The sequence below is a fragment of the Taudactylus pleione genome, unplaced genomic scaffold (assembly GCF_031769625.1).
Source record: "Taudactylus pleione unplaced genomic scaffold, aTauple2 ptg001027l, whole genome shotgun sequence".
NCBI lineage: Eukaryota > Metazoa > Chordata > Amphibia > Anura > Myobatrachidae > Taudactylus > Taudactylus pleione.
Genome location: NW_028285428.1, coordinates 971,606 through 989,793, shown reverse-complemented (window position 1 = coordinate 989,793; position 18,188 = coordinate 971,606). Strand labels below are relative to the sequence as shown.

Below are 18,188 nucleotides of genomic sequence, written 5' to 3'. Positions count from 1 at the left end.
AGGAATGATACAGATCACATTCAGCCCTACACAGAACTGATCCTGGAGGGGCTGAGGGCTGGCATGAGAATCAGCTGATTTCAAATTAATAAATGTGCCGAAGGCTGAACCGTTCTTGATCAAACCACAAAAGGATTCTGCACAGTACGACGCCAGTGATGGGAGCAGATTAATCTATCCGGACCTTCACCTCCAAGCTTGGAAAGTTTCTGTGACAGTTTTTTTTTTTTCTGACTCGTTTTTTTTTTTAAAGTGTCAATCAAATGTTACTGTTCTGTTATTCCCTTGATGGGATGAGTAGTCTGCGCTAGAGAACACAAAAAGAATATTCAGATTTTTACATGGAAACAGAATTGATTCTTGAGATGCAAGGTGGCAAAAAGATAAAATATTAGGCGTTTATAAGATATATTGCGTCGAAAGCAATAAAGCGATGAAAATCTAAAGGGAAATAGATGACGCTCTGTTTCATTGACATCTACATGTTGAATAAAAACAAATCCATAATTTATTTGCCATATATAATTGTAAATTAACCTGAATTAATATAGACTGAAATAGCCACATAGATTTTCCTGCTGATATTAAAACGAAAGAGTGCTGATCAGGTCAAATGCAGAGTGCAGTGGTCAGCACTGTTGACCTAGGAGGTAATTTAGTTACCGTAAAAAGGAAAACCACACTGGAAACGCTCTTCTGTCGCAAAGAGATGGACATGGATGGAGGGCCAAGGGCCTGATGCTAATGTGGGGTACGCACTTGGCTGATGACGCCACTGATCAATAGACCCCACGAGATCTCTGACCATATGTCACACCTGGGCAGGCATTTAAATATGCCCGCCCAGTTGTGATGTCATTGTCGCTGGTTCCTGTGGCCAGCATATGGGTCAGTAGGTCGTCTGTACGCACCGGCAGATGTGAACGATATATCTCTCAGATATATCGCATCTGCCGTCCTGCGTGGCCGGTGCAATATATCTGTGAATTACGTCGCCCACAGATGTATTATGTGTACGCATGAGCCGATACACTGAACGATATATATCGCTCGGCGGCTGTACAAACGATATATCGGCCAGTGTGTACACAGCATAAGCCACATGCAGCTCCTTATGCGGTCATATTCGGGATACAGATATTTTGCTAAGGGAATGCTAATGTAACACACAGCTCCATGTATTCCCTCCGCCAGTGCAGCCATCAGCACTTATACACTTAGCTTACCCTGGGTGACAGATCAGTCTGAAATAGGAGTACCTTCTGCACACGCCCGATGCAACACTCTCACAAAACAATTCTCTTCTGTATGTCGGCCCAATTGCCACCCAGAAACACCCATATCATGTATTCGTCGGACTATGAAAGCACAGACGCGTATGGTCGCTATGGTGCATATGCATTTTGCTAAAATTCGCCAGATACGCCCATATACAGAGCTGTGCGCAACTCAGAATTCTGTCCCCATGATTGGGGTGAGGGTATACGGGGTATTCCTTGCCAAGTTTGGATTAGGTGAAATGAGCCTAATTTTTACCCTGACAAAAAAATATATTTAACTTTGTACAATGTGGTTATTTAAATAAAATACAAAAGGTGGCAGCACAGACGGTGTAATGGCTAGCATTACTGCCTCACAGCACTGAGAGTGTGGGTTCGATTCCCACTACGGCCCTAACTGTGTGGAGTTTGTATGTTCTCCCTGTGCTTGCATGGGTTTTCTCCGGGTACTCCGGTTTCCTCCGACACTCCAAAAATATACTGGTAGGTTAATTGGCTCCCAACAAAATTTAACCCTTGGGTATGTGTGGAGTAGGGAATATAGATAATAAGTTCCACTGGGGCAGGGACTGATGTGAATAGACAAATATTACCTGTAAAGCGCTGCGGAATATGTGTGTGCAATTATAAATATCTGGTAATAAGTAACCAAAATGTGCAGGGTGCATCCATAAGGGCAATTCATGGATTTGCTGTGGTCGGCTCAATTCCCCCCCAGAAAGTTTAGTGTTAAGCCATATATTTAAATAGATAGAAATGCACAGTTCTAGGTGCAACGAATGAAATTAAAAGATTAAAAACAAACATTATTACCACATATAGGAAAGGCAATGCAGATTGTAAGCTTGCGAGCAGGGCCCTCTTACCCTTATGTATGTCTTTTATGTATTTATGTCTTTTACAACCCAGTATGATGTTAATTCAAATTGTAAAGCGCGACGGAATTTGCTGCGCTATATAAGAAACTGATAATAAATAAATAAATTCCATGTCCTCATGATTCATTTGGAAGCTACACTGAGCAGTTCATTAGGTTAAAAAACTAAAGGTATATATAGGAAGACCTTAACAGTTTCCAAAGACATCCTGTTAAGCTGGCCACACATCTAAAGATTATCTGTCCAACCAGCCAACTACTTGATTGGTTGGAATGAAAATCTGGTAACGTATGGGAGTAACTGATGATCAGCAATTTGCTCCTAAATGCCAGAAAACAGATGAAAATGGTCGTTCAGACAAGTTTGTTAAATGTTTGATCTAAACAATTTGATCAAACAACAGTTTTTGTCCATTTTCTGGTGTTTGGGAGCAAATTGCTGATTGTCATTTGCTTTCATACATTACCAGATTTTCATTCCAACCAATCAACTAGTTGGCTGGTTGGACAGATAATCTTTAGATGTGTCAATGAAACAAATATCACCAAAAATTGATCCGTTGGGCGCTCTAGCAAGTGCTTCTCTCCTGAATGTCCCAAATTGGGGTGTCTTATTTACAAATGGCACTCAAAAAAAAAAGGAAAGAAAATATCCTCCAAAGTGTGATACAGTTTTCATAAACTATGACAATACTATATTATGTGGATGGCTCCCCTACCAGATATGATGGTCTACTATGAAAGTAGACAAACAGGCATATGCATAAACACTTTTTCTGTATGGGTATATTCTCCTCTTTAACACCTCCGTTCGGTACATTCCATGTGTTGAGGATATAATTAAAAAGAGAAATTCTCCATAGGGTGATACTGCATTTATTTACAAATAATACAATGAATAAAAGCACATAAAAAGGAGTAAAAATGGCCTCTCACCAAATTTCCATGTCTACCAGAGTGAAAGTAGACAGAGAAAGCAAGTTAAAGAACGTCCGTCAGGCGTCCCAGTTGAACTTTCAACTCCAGGTAAGGTGTCACAGTACTTTCCAAGTCAGTCTCTCCCAGCCAACGCGTTTCGATACTTGTGTTGTGTATCTTTATAAAGATACACAACGCAAGTATCGCAACACGGTGGCTGGGAGAGACTGACTTGGAGAGTACTCTCCAAGACACCCCAATTTGGGACATTCAGGAGAGAAGCACTTACTAGAGCGCCCAATGGATCAATTTTTGGTGATATTTGTTTCAATGTTATTTCTTGGTGGGCTGGAGGTGATACCACTACACCAAAAAGAACTATAGGGCATTCCTTTTGTCCAGCGCACTTATCCTTTTCACACTTTCTACGTTAAATCTTTAGATGTGTGGCCAGCTATAGTGGATGTGTAAATGCCTCGATGAACAAGTAGACATGCACAGCACTGTGGGCAGGTTGTCCTAACAGCAGTGTGGGCCCTGGGCAAAGCAATGCACTGGGCCCCCTACCCACCCATTCACGGGAAAATAATGTAAATGGTCGGTAAAATTAAACCCTCCTGCATGCCCATCAGACCTCCCACAAATGCTGAGAGACACGGTCTGAAGCCGGCGGATGAAGTGAAACTGGGACTGAGGTAAGTACTCGTCACCAGGGGGGGACGGAATGGGGGTGGTTAGATCAGAATATAGTGCACCGGCGGCCGGCTTATAAAAATATCACAAATTTACCAACTGGCCGCAACTGCAGGGGGGCGGGTTGGCGGGCCCCTACAAGCTTCGGGCCCTTGGGCAACTGCCCAACAAGCCCAATGGAAGAGATGACCCTGACTGTGGGCCCGTATTGTGGTTATACAACTCTCAGTTCTGGAGCATTCGACTCAATTCCAATCAAGGTGCCATATGTGTGAGATCTGTACGTTGTTCCTGTACTTACTTGTGTCTCCTCCTACAGTCCAAAAACAAACCCGAATTGCCCAACTGTATATACATGTGTATGCCTGTAGTAGGAAACTAGACTAAGCCCTCCTGGTAATTGACTTATGTGAATGAATAAACATTCTAAGGTTGTAGAAAACTGTGTAACATATTGGGAACTATATAAATAAGTGATGGAACAGCCCTCCCAGTGGCCATATTTAAGCAGAGAAACTGTAAAACACATTTGGCCTTATTAATACTGGGCATACACTATACAATTATGTCAGACATCTGTCCAATCTGGCTGGTTGGAATGAAAACCTGGTAATGTATGGGAGCCAATGACAATCGGCCATTAGCTCACAAACACTGGAAAGCAGACAAAAATGGTTAAAACACACGAATTTAACCAATTTGAACAATTGTTTTTTTGTCCGTTTTCCAGTGTTTCAGACCATATGATTGACTGTCATTTGCTCCCATACATTACCAGGTTTTCATTCCAACCAGCCAGATTGGACATATATCTGACAGATCATTGTATAATGTATGCCCAGCATTAGTAATAAGTCTTGAACCAAGAGCCGTTGTCTAAGGAAGTACAGAGAGAAACATTGTTTATAAAATCAGTAATATCATCATTGTAACATCCAATAGCACAAGCGTAGGCAACCAGCTGCTGTGGAACTACACATCCCAGCATGTACTGTCACAGTTCTGCTGTTAGGTATAGGTTAAGTGCGGGTTTTTAGAAGTGGAGATGTTGCCCATAGCAACCGGATTCTAGCTACTATCTTCTAAAAGGTGCTAGATAAATGTTAAGTAGAATCTGATTGGTTGCTATGGGCAACATCTCCACTTCTATAAACCCGCACTTAAATAAATATACCCCTAAGATTGTGGCAGAGCATGCTGGAATGTGTAGTTCCACAGCAGCTGGAGAGCAACAAGTTGCCTCCCCCTGCAATAGCAATTCCCCGTACATAATCCAACTCTTGCGTTAGAATTCGTACCCACTGACACTCATTACACCCATTTTACACATTACACCCATTTTACTAGTGTCAAGTTTTTAATGAGTGTTTTTGTATTTCAGGCTAGCAAAGTGCATGTAAACGGCTATCACACCAGAAAGTATTGTTTACTAGAGTTGATACAATGAACTTCAGAAGTCATTTGTATTTAACATACTAGTGTTTGTATATGCAGGGAAAAAAATGCCAGCGAGTATGAGCCCTTACTGTAGCATGTATTAAAAATGTACTATAAAGTGAAAACATAGGAACAGAATGCTGTGAATCCAAACAAATACAGATTACTTAGTTGTGAAAAAACCCATGCATTTATATAGATTGCAGCAATGCTAGAAAGCAGTATTGTTAGGTGAGGGTGCTTTGCCTACAAATCTTGAGTAAGTAACCGTATCATCTAGAGAAGCGGTTTTATATATTTTATTGATGTACCTTATTTTTTTCTTGAACGTGTTTGCTTCCTCACAGTCTATGTTCTATGGGACTCTCAGGACCAGAACCTGGTAGAGGTCTTGACATTTACAATGAAATAACTTTGATATCCATAAAGACCATTATGGGTGAGCCCAAGTTTAATTTAAATTTGGTACGCAGCCACCTATTACCACAATCTGCAGGACACTATGGGCCTGATTCAGACCCGTTCGCTAGATGCTGCCGCTCGCTCCCTGCGTATGCAAATTCAGCTAAGTGACGTCAAGACAGGCGATCGCACGGCAAGGCATAAGCATGTCTTGGCGAGCGATCACTTTGTGTATGCAGATGCCAATTACCGTACGGTGAGACGCCCACTAGCGCACGTCATCTCCAGGAAGTGTATTAAAACATTGGTACATCGAGGACCATAGGAAGCGATAGCAGCGCTTGTGATTGCCTCTACCCTACCGCAAGCACTGCGAGGATTTCAGTGTAAAAAAAAAGCTGGTGACGTGTACTATGACGCTGCCTGTTAATTATTCACGCCTCTGAAACGTCGTTCAGACACTCAGGCACCCCTTGCGTTCGCACCTTCACTCCCCCGTTTTCTCTGCACTGCCCCTGTTAACACCCACAAACGGCCTCTACTGTCACTCATTACACTGGGCTGTCTTTGCAGGGCGAGCGAGCGGGTCCCGATCGCTATGAGTAGTTCGTGCACTCGCACTGCGATGCATACGCAGATTGGCGAACATCGGCAGCAGCGAGCGGACGCTTGCTAGCGACCGGGTCTGAATCAGGCCCTATGTTCGTGTTACAATACTACAATTTGGCACCTCTATTCTCTCTATGTTTTACAGACCTAGCACTTCCCACACAGGTTTATGCCAAGATGGCCGCCACACTGGACAACTGCAGGGGTATATTTACACACAGCACCACGGTTCATATGTTTTCTGGTATGCCTCACTTTATATAGGGTGTCATTGAATCAAGCACATTTATGCTCTCCATTCACATGATATGGCTCCCCTGTGATCGGCCAGCTCACCTCTGCTTCCGTAGCTGCATGTCGTCCATTACGCCTTGAATATGATCTACATTATCCTTGTTTTCATTAGAAACATCTTTCCCGTAAGCCCAAGATGCCTGGCTTGTAATTTGATCAAGCAGATTTTGACCTTTCTCGCGTAAGCCTTGGAGGCCGGTGTCTACAAGCAAAGACATTTAAATGACTTAACAATATTGTTTAATAATCTTGCTCTTTAACAAAAACATACTCGCTGTGTTTTAGAAAAGCAAAAACCAACACAAAGATAAACACTCCAAACATTTAGATCTCTATCAATAGTATTCACTTTTGCAATCAATCAATGCTGCCTGTGATCAACTTTTATGCTCTGATACTCCATCTACAGCCCGTATTCACTTAGCCGCAAAAAGTCAGAGACTTTTCGCCGCATTCGCCTATTTGGGAAGCAAATTTGCGGCATGCGCGTCCCAACGTTTCGCCATATTCAATTACAGGTCAGGCGAAAACGCAAATAGGCGAATGCATAACACTGAATACATTGGGAGGATCAGTCTGTACCCCAAAATAAGACGCACTGACACTGGAAATCATTACAGATGTGTACTATTCGCCCTAATAAACGTACTTTGTGTCCTTAATTTGTGTTAAATACTTTCTAGAAGCATATTTGTAAAAGTGGTGAAGACTGATAGAAAACAGTATTTTTTGGTTAAAATAAATAGTTCTGTCAAATTTGGGGTACTTGAAAATGGGTGCGAGCATATTTTTGTGTCTCTAAAGTGCACTTTTAAAAAAATGTGAAAAATCCACCGGCTGTATGCACCTGCAATCCTAACAACACCTGGCCCATCCATACAGCCCCCCAAGAAACCTATTTAGCTACTTTTTATCCTTGTCCCCTCACTTTTTTTAATTTTTGCCCCAAAAATGACATGTCTTTTTTGGGGTGTACTGAGGTAATTTTTTTTTGGCTGATTTGTCCTTTGAGGGTAAGGGGGGTGGTCCAAAGGGTTTCTGAATCAATTCCCCACATTTGCACCCCAAAACAGATATTTTGCACTTTTTTCCGACTGCCATTCATTGGAAAAACGTTTCCGCCTGTTTCAGTGTATTGCGTTACTGCTTAGGTGAAAATTTCCTGGAATTGAATTTGGAGATAAGACGCAAACAGGCGCAAAGCGACAATAGGCGAAACTTTTTCGCCGATTATGGCTTTTCGCGTCTAATTGAATCCGGCCCTATGGTATTAGTCGCTGACTGTGTGTTTGTGCTGATGGAATTTTTATGTGGTAACACTGAAGTGTTGAATGACTAGTCAAGAAATGACTGAGGTTGACACAAAGCTTAAAGACGGAACTAGTGGAAAGGATGACGGGTTACTTACCCCTGTGGGTATCTGAGGCGCCTCTGATTACTACGGTTGAATACCTTGGACACCATTTACCATGCAAAATTAGGTTGTAATACCGTTATCTGGTTTCATATAAAGGGTAAAACTACATCTTCAGGGCGAGTGTCACCCCCCCCATATGCTACACATTGGGCGGTGGCGTGTTCATAGGGGGCTGGCTAAAAAATAGGTAACCTTTTTACTCTAGCCTTCGTTAACGAGGCTCAAGATAATGCCATCGCCAACTTCTCCTATTCACAACATTGATGAAACCTCGAAGCTTTCCAGAAGGGGTCAATGCAGTGCAAGCTGGCCTCTACCACTCCCAAAGAAACAGGCAACTACTGCCCATTGGCCATCAGATTGTACAATTTTAATGAAAATTTAAAGGCCCTTATTGCACTGCACAATTATCCTCCTCCATTATCTAAGAGCAGGAAGCTTTCCCCTCATTGTCTTCACTACATAATTGTGTCTTTTGGAAATTATACTCATCTATCTAAATTGATACACTCTCGATTATGCATCTTGTTGTCAGTTTCATCCCCTTGTATAGAGCTACGAAACCCTGTTGGCTCTTTATAAATGAAAGATGATAATAATGAAACTTAACTTTACTTCTTATTAAAAACAAAAGAGGAAAATAAAAAAGGGACATATAGGGGTAAATGTAATAGCCTGTGTCGTGGAGGCATCGGCGAGTTCACAGCGGGTCTGTGCAATATTTTAAAGTGGCAATCATTTAAAAGGCAAAAGCAGTTAGTTTTGCCTTTTAAATGATCGCCCCTTTAACACATCAGGGAGACTCGCCTAGAACACGCCGATGCCTGCCTGGCGCAGGCTATTACATTTACCCCATAGAGAGAATCTCTAGTATAAAATAAGTTCAGAAACCACAAACACATAAGTCTTCCAAATATAAATCACCCAATATTCATCACCGGCAGTGTCAGAAGAACATGACCTATATGGCAACGCTCGCTCTTATCGGCGCTCGCTAAATCTAGGGCCTCGTATCTATCAACATGTCTTTATAAGCCAGTGACTTGCTCGTCAGTGCTTGCTGAATGAAATATGTCTAGGGGTGTATTCTAATAGTGTAGAATATCTGGCATAAATGCACAAAACACTCCCCGGATAATCTCCAAAGCACAGAATCAAGTATGTGGTCTAATAATACACATGATGAGTCTGTGACTGCTCAAAGTAACCTAGTATAAAAGCACCTATAATAAAGACACTTAAACATATCTGATGTCAATACAATACAGAGCTTTATGTACATTTTGCTATAGCAGATTAGCTTTTTCAATGGTCATAGCTGTAGAAAAGTTTACATAAGTGTTTTTCATGGTACAGTAACAGATACACAGAGAATAATTGTGCAGTAAAAAGGGTCTTTTGTTCGGTTCATAAATGTGTATTTCTATTTATCGTTTTGCTCATATCCTCATTATATTTTTTGTTCTGTATCATTACTTTTCTATGTGTACGTATCAGCGAGTGACTTGTCTGAAATAGACATTGCTGGGGATTACTGTGCCAGTCATTATTGACAAATCATTAACTTGGGTCCTGCTGTATAATTAGCTTACATGGTACAGGCTGAACCAGACAGGAACAATGAGCACTACTGTGTATTCATTTACTACAGACGAGAATATTAATGGTCTTCTCCATCCAGCATCTGCAACAAACATTGCTGTGCGAAACTGGCAGCTGCAATATTTTACACAAAAAGGTGGATTGAGTGATAGGGTTAATAAATAATGGGCAAACGGCATTATAGCAAACCAGCTCTGCAACCCTTACAATTGTGACTAAACACTGGCCTGTGTCACACTCAGTGGCCAGGACACTAATTAAACGGACTGCCTTGCATATGGCACTATTGGTGTAGCCTATGGTACCTTGGGTGTGATCATATTAGGGTGGCAGCCGATGTGAAAGTGACTGTTAGGCCACAGAGTCCTTAACCAGGATGTTGGGTTTAAACATAAGGTAACAGAGTAATAGCGATAATATAGCAGCATATATATAGTGGTGATAGCAGGGGTTAACAGCAGGTAATACAGGTCTCCCCTCACATGTGTGCAGTACTGTGGCACTTCTATAGCCAGTAGAGATGGCTATCGATGGTCGATTGTTTTGCCATCGATGGCAGAGATCCAATAGTTCTTTACCATCAATGGTTTGTGTTTTCACTGGCACGGGAAAAGGAGAATGGCTCCGCCCCTGACACGACACGCAAAGCCCCACCCCAACTGTGATTGGTATGCTGCCCCATGAGTAAAATAGCAGGGATGATCATCAGTGGGCGAAAACCATCGATGGTTAATCTACCGATGGCCATCCTTACTACACAGTGAAGATGGCCGCAGCCGCACATACTCAGTAGTCTCTCGTTGGAGGTCGCAAGTCACTGCTGACTCTGGGTCCCAGTGCCCAGTGTATTTGCTGCAGAAGGAGACAGTGCAGGAGCACACTCCTCTCCCATCAGTCACAACCTGCACATCTGTGCTTTTGGAATGGAGGGACTTCTTTGAATCATAAGCAGGGACCACTCTCCTATCGTCTTGTTGGCGCCCACCCCTGGTTTATTGCCCTTACCCATTTATGAATAATGTAGAGTATCATGTTTAGCTTCCCACTATCCTGGCATTAATGCTTGGTGAATGTCCTGTATTTTACAGCTTTATATTATGACCTACTTACCACTGTATAGCGCTGCTGATTTTGGCGATGCTTTATAAACAATAGTGAGTTACAATAATACGGGATAGGCTTAAGCACCCCCTAAACATTTGTTGTTGTTGTTGCTCCAGTGCGGCTCCCTCTAGGAGCCGCACATGCTGAGATGGTGGAACCTCTATCCTACATGGATGAGCTGTAACAGATGTAAACCAGTCTACAGGTAACTTCAGTCTGTGACAAGTTCTGAGTGCACCCTGGGTAAATGCCATAACACCACAAAGTAGTAACTGACCGCACAATGATGATCTATGTATATTAATTTCTATTTTGCATTTAGTTTTAAATATTATGCTCAGATGTCCCACATTGGAGCTGCAGAAAAATCATTGTGAAAATGGTGCAGTAGCCATTTTCCTGTAGACCTGCACATGTCTATTTCCCCGCAGAGAGGAGAGGGTCTGCACGAAGTCTGAACACAGGGCACTCTCCTCTCTGATGGTAGCACTGGAATTGCACCGAACAGTAATTCACGATCTAGGTGCGTTAAACACAACATACTTAGTTACTTTACATCTCTTAGCCAGTATCTGTCACACTTGTCTTGTGACAGATACAGTTTTCTTTTTGTACTGTACCGAAATCAATACAGGTTGAGTCTCCCATATCCAAAATGCTTGGTACCAGGGGTATTTTGGATATCGGAATTTTCCGTTGTTTGGAATATTTGCATACCATAATGAGATATCTTGGAAATATGACCCAAATCTAAACGCAGAATGCATTCATGTTTCATATACACCTTATACATACAGGTTACTGGTAATTTTATACAATATTTGTAATAATTTTGCGCCTGAAATAAAGTTTGTGTACATTGAACCATCAAAAAGCAAAAGTTTCACTATCTCAGTCATGCTAAAAATATTCCGTATTTCAGAATATTTGGATATGGGAGACTCAACCTGTATATAAATTTACTTTCAGTACATTATAATGTGAAAACAGGAAGAGCAAAGACTGACACATACATTATTCATCATTACGTATATTTATGTAGTGAAAAACAGACAGTGCAACTAAATAGGCAAATTCTTCCAAGTTTATAGATTCTAAACAGTATAAAATTGACACAATTATGGCTGTAAGTAAATATGCAAATTTCATGCACTTTTTTTTTCACATTTTGCCCATTTTTCATAGAACACTTACGAATGCGCTGTACAGCGATTGGGCAGTGACAGTTATAGACCCTAGATAGGTGCTATATTGATTGACTTGCCATATGATACCTTTAATTCAGGACACACGTAAATTACCCAGGTTCTGTGGCTGATTAAAACCAGGGGAAAACGGCGACTTGAAGTCAGTCAGCCAAAGAATCTGTGTAATTCGCAAGTGTCCCAAATTAAAGGGATGATATTGCAAATCTACAATATTGAGTTTGTGAAACTGTAGGCCCAATCTGCGGAGGTCACTGCCGTTACCGGCGGTCAGGAAAGGGTTAATGGAAATGTGCAGAGTCAAGATTGTGCATAACGTGGCTCCTTACCAACACTTTTTAGCTTTTCTTCAAGCAGTTTTAATGTTTGTTGAATGGCTGCTCCATCTGTAGGGGCCACATCAACACACAGCATCCCCAGCAGGCTGTCCAATTGCTGCGATAACTGGGAAAGAAAACAATATTAAGAAATCAGAGTTCAGCAACGCTGAGCACTGTGAAGCAAGCTGTTACTAAGCTCGGCAAACAAAAGGATTTTATATGTAAATATTATTTTATTTGTTTACCAGCACAGAGACAGGAGTTTGTATACAAAATATATAATAATGAAAAGTAGCCAATACTAAAACCAACTGCATCAACAATGCGCTACACATATGGGGTAACAACTACAGTCAGCGTTTCACAGAGCATGCACAATTCACAGCAAGTTGTTCTGCCCTTTGTATAATGTACATATTAAGGGATAACTATAATCAATGTTCCGATTATGCGTATGCGACTGATTAGCAGCAAGCAACGTAAAATATCATCAAATATTGCACAATATTGATAACAAAATCTAAATTATTCTTCAACAGCCCTGTCCTTAAGGGGAATTGAACCCCAGTTGAAGGCTATGTTAAGCAATGATCATACCACTAATCCACTACAGCCACCTATACCCCCTTGTGATGCCATTTACTGTAATAAAGAATTTGTCCTCTCCAGCCTCACTTTATTGATTACTCTCTGTTGTTGCATGGGAGCCTGTCCCTATGCTTCACCAGCATGGAAAGCTCGCGCTTTAAGACCACTGTCTCTGCGACTCTGTATAGTAGCCGCTGTGCTACTTTGTACGCTCACAAGTCAAGTGGAGTATAAGTCCCATCACAAAAACACTGCGTGTGCGACTGGTTGGCAGTCGGTCTTTTTCGCAGGAACAAGCAAAATAAAATGTAAAATAATGTGCGACTTTGTATGTTCAGCGGTCAACATCTCATTGTATTAAACACTGCGTGTGCGGCTTTGTTCAATTGCTGTGTGCGCGTCTTATTAGCGGTCAGGTGATCTACATCTGAGACTGTTTACGCGAGGCCTGATTCAGAGAAGGAGACTAATGCGATCGCAGCTGCGAAAATATGATAATGGTTGCATAGCTTACCCGAGAATAAAGACGCCCACCACTGTCTTCTCATATGCGTACAACGTCGCATACCTACGTACATATCGGCAATATCGATGCACATTGAGCGGCCATCTTGCCCTTGCGGCAGGTCTGACCAACGCAGACTCGGCAGCTCTCCTGACACGCAGAGGGCTCTCATGCTGCATAGGAGATCGCAAGGGCCAATTTTATGCACGCCCACGGAACGGCGTTCACACGGTCAAACACGCCTGCGTTTTATTAACCAACCCCCATTACCAGCTCCAAACACCGAGAACCTGTCATGTCACTCACTTTGCTATGGATTCTTCTGCGCGTCCGTAATCGCAATGCGATCGCTGCACAAGCACAGTACAGCTTATACCCATGCGCAATGGCAAACAATCGCTCGATCGGCATTGCAATCGACATTGCGTCCATCTCTGAATCAGGCCCACTGTGTATTGCATGCCGTGGCTTCTTTCGTGTTTTACCATGTTTATTCGTGGTAATTTTATAATGCGACTAAGACACCTGTATGGCGCAACTAGAGCAACGATGAGCGAGGACACATCTGTACAGCACATCTGCACACTGTGCTAGATGTAGACGCTGGGATCAGTGAGCAGCACTTGTGATATAAAAACTTTACACACATTGATTTTATCTGAAAATGCAATTAAAACGCAAGGTAATTGTTCTTTTTTACTTTATAAAGACGTTACTTTTATTATTAGGTTGTTAGCACCTTTATGGTCACCCGATGGCAGCAAATCATTTACGCTTGTTTATATTATTTTGAACCATACCTCTTGGGCAACTCCATGAAACTCTAGTGCTGTCTGCAGCAGGTTCTGCCGGAACTCTAGCTGGCTGGCCTGTCGGTAGCAGACATCGCTCAGCCGCTGCTGCAAACCCTTCAGCTCCACCAGATCCTCTTCATCGCCAGCATTTAAGAGTGCTGCAATCTGCTGGTTCAGTTCAACGTACACAGCGAACCATTCCTGCAATGCCACAAAACTGTTGTTGTTATTACTGTGCCCAGAGACAGGGGGAAGGACATCGTACAGAAATAACAACTGCACATACAAAGCAATAAAACCTGACCGGTCATGTCCTTTCAGGGGACGTCATTGGGCTGAACAAATGTTTTCAAGTCAGTAGCCCTATAAATTCCCTGCAAACCAGTGACAATGCTGTATACACTAGAGACATTGCAAGATCCCGAATCCTAGTGAATGGATAGGTGCGTGTTCATGGACATTGCTCAGGTTATAAAAGAGCTGCCTCCACCACGTATAGGTGATACATGCACTTTAAACGTGAGTGTGACGGAGTCTCTGAATCCGTATAGGAAGCGCTACGAGGCAGCAGACACAGCTTTTCTCATTCCAAGTTCCGTTGAGCTTCATACAGTATAAGGACTCAGTCGCACACACAGATATACAAGTGTCACATATCAAATTAATCAGCGCAGTTTCCTGGTGCGTCCTAGTCACATCACATTGTGACTTACACGCATTTTTGGTAAAAAAAAAAAAAAAGACACCCGCCACTAGCATAGTAGCACTGGATCTGGTGGCTCGCTCACGCCACACTACTCGCTCTCCGTGGCGTATTGAGGATAGATGTATGAGGACACATCTGTAAATGGGCCTAGATTTCCATGACGACTTTACAGTGTTTTTGGTATATCACATGCGGCCTGAGCTAGTGAACTTCTTATGCTCATTATCTGTACCCTCATGCCCTCAATATGTTCTCATTTCTTATACCCCTTTTACGCCAAAATTCTGGGTCGGACCCGGCTTCACACCCAGTTTCTACGGCACTTCGACCCAGGTTATTCACGAGTCGGCCACTTTCACACGACACCCGTGTGCTGTGGGGAGCTCTCCTGCCAGCGTTTGGAGATGACATCATTTCCAAGCGTCGGGAAATCCGGATCTCCCCATGCTGTAACAGGCCCCGGATCGTCCGACCTGGGTTAGCTGTTTACACTGCCCCTTAACCTGGGTGCTACCCATGTCCAATTCTCCTTGCTGCCCGGGTTAAAATTGCCGGGTCACTGGACCCGGGTTATTTTTTTTGGGAACCGTTTCCACTGAGGCACGACCTGGGTTGACTCGGCAATAACCCGGGTTATTCACTCAGTGGAAAAGGGGCATTATACATGTTCAATGTTCACATTCTGGGAACAATATGGTGGTTGCCAGTAAGGGGTAAATTTACTAAAGTGAGAGTTTTTAGAAGTGAGTTTTAAAAAGTGATGTTGCCCATAGCAACCAATCAGATTCTAGCTATTATCTTCTAGAAGGTGCTAGTTAAATGTTAAGTAGAATCTGATTGGTTGCTACGGGCAACATCACTTTTAACACTCGCTTCTAAAAACTCTCACTTTAGTAAATGTACCCCTAAATGTTTATTTTGTATAAAGATTGAATAAGTTGAATAGACTGCTGAAATGTCAGCTCACATACGTGGGGTGGGGGTGCCATATATGGCTGAGTACAGAGGGTATGCCATGGAATGACAATGAGTGACACAGGGAGAAAGGAACAGCAGGCTTCCTGGTTTCCAATTTACTATAAAAGTACTAATCATCATCATCATCAGCCGCGGCAAATGATTGCAATACATAGGCATGCCTATTCTTACACTGTGCTGACTCTCAATCTCTTCATGTTTCTGCTGTAATGCCTGAGATGCTCTGATAGAATCTCCGATCCCCCACTGGGTTCTCAGCTGCTCTGATCCCGGCCCTTCCAGCCAGTTTACCACCTGCGTAAGGGAGAAATGCCATTACTGAGATAGTGAGACATCTTAGAAAGAGTAGAGCATAGAATTCTTACACATGGCAAAGTTCGTAAAATCCACTTAAAGTGCAAGGGAAGCCACGTATTCCACATTGTCGCAGGTGTATTACCAAGGTGAATATTAGACTAGAAATAACTGGATTGTTTGTACTGAAATTATGTCCGTCAAGCTCTCTCTTGCGCCTCTCCAGCAAATGTTACACGGGATGCGTTTCTCTAGCTAAACAAACAGATAGTGACGGACTAAAGCTGGATACACACCTGAAAGATATATCTGCAGATGATGGTTGTTCATATACACTGAACAACCGTCACTGTCATTGGGCCGGGGGTCACGTCGCGACCCCCTCCCTTGCGGCCTCTGCAGCAAGTGTACGAGTAGTCGGCTTCCCGCCAGTACACACGGCACGATGTGCAGATGTATCTACCATCACCTGTGCTGCACAGCCGACGTGATGGGTCTGAGAACGACGTCGTTCACTGACATATGTGCCCGTCGGCCAGTGTGTACAGATGATGATTTATTGGCCGTTCACAGCATTAGTGTGCAGACATGGATTATATTGAATGGATCATGCATTATCAGGTGGAGCGCCTAATGTAGAGGTGCTGTACTACTATGATAATGAAATTGTCAGTTTAATACAGTGTACTGAAAAAAATATTTTATTGGCATGGTTTAGATCTGAAAAAAGTTTTGAGGTTAAGTGGACTTTTAAATACAACTTTCCCATATAAAATAATTACACGCTCACTGGGAGAAAATAAGTACGAGAGCTGGAAACCCCCCTTACACTGTTGAAAAGGCAGTTCCACTTAAGGAGAGCATTATTATTATAATCATTCTTAATTTTTATGAAGCCACAGGGGGTCTGCAGAGCCGTACAAAGGCCCTCATTCAGAGCCACTCGCTAGCGGCAGTACGCTCGTTCCGAGCGATGTTCGCACATCTGCGCATGCGTACGGTTTTTAGTACGCATGCGCGAACCAGTCAGTGCGGCCGAAAATCGTTGGTACGCAATATAGCGAGGGCCTGCTATTTTGAGTGACAGAATGAGGCGTATGTGGGTGGTAACAGGGGAAGGTGCTTGAAAACGGGGAGTGGAGATCCGAACGCAGGCATGCTTAAAGGTCAAAACGGGCGTTTTAAGGGAGTGCATAATTAACAATGCAGCGTCATTGACCACGTCACTTGGTTTTTTTTAACTCAGAACTGCTCGCAAAATAGCGGTTGAAAACACCAACCACAAGAATAGCGAGCAGTTCATACGCTGTACGATGTACTCGATTAATCTAATAAATAGCGGACATGACGTATGGTGCGTGCGGCCAGGGGGCGTTTTTATCAAATAAACGAGCGTATGTTTTGCTCGCTCGTTCAGACTTAGAGGTGGGAACAGACTGCAATTTGCGAACGGATCATTTGAATAGCCACCCCTTGTTTTTGAACGAACGACCACAAATAGCGAACGGCTCTGAATCAGGCCCAAAGTACATAAACAGAAACAATATGAACAAAGCAAGAAAAAAGTGACGTACAGTACAGAACATTACAGAACAAGGTATATAAACATTGCTGTATCAGCGGTCATAGGGCCTGATCACTACAGATCGCTATTGCGATCGCAGCTACGATTACGCACGGGGGGTCTGCTACGAAAATATGCTAATGAATGCAATCGCAAAGCCATCGCACAGCCAGCAAAGAGACGCCCAACTACCATTATCTCACATCCAAAATACCGTGCAGTCTTGCATATACATCGGGAACATCGAGTAACATCGGCCCTTCACACATAGTTACAGCAGTCCCAGTATAGAAAGAGCGCTACTTGTAGTGTATATGCAGCGCGCAGCGGCGGGGAGATCCGTGTGTGTGTACCCTGCACCGGCAGTTGAACTCACCGGCAAGGGACCTGGAGATGTGCTGGTAACGCCTGGGACGGCAATCGGTGGCTGTGCTCAGCGCTGCCATCAGAAATTGTGGGGCAGATCGCTGTGTGTGTTAAATAAAAGAGAAGTGACTGAAGGGGCTTTGGGAGGTGGCCAGATGGCGGTGGGGTCAGCCAGGGAGGAGCTGGGGCGGCCAGGAGATGACATGGATAAAAGAGGAGGAAGCTACAAGTGAGA

At 43.0% G+C, this 18,188-nt stretch overlaps 1 protein-coding gene across 1 annotated transcript in view; it reads right to left on the bottom strand.

The window, feature by feature from the left end:
* The window catches only part of SESTD1 (SEC14 and spectrin domain containing 1), a 156,375-nt gene that overhangs the window by 16,238 nt on the left and 121,949 nt on the right, over positions 1-18,188 (bottom strand). Inside the window, exons 10-13 of the mRNA XM_088461204.1 lie at positions 15,901-16,023; positions 14,052-14,246; positions 12,168-12,282; positions 6,553-6,712 (exon numbers count right to left, since the gene is read on the bottom strand). Coding sequence (XP_088317330.1) covers positions 6,553-6,712; positions 12,168-12,282; positions 14,052-14,246; positions 15,901-16,023 — 593 coding nt within the window. The remainder of the gene's footprint in view (positions 1-6,552; positions 6,713-12,167; positions 12,283-14,051; positions 14,247-15,900; positions 16,024-18,188) is intronic.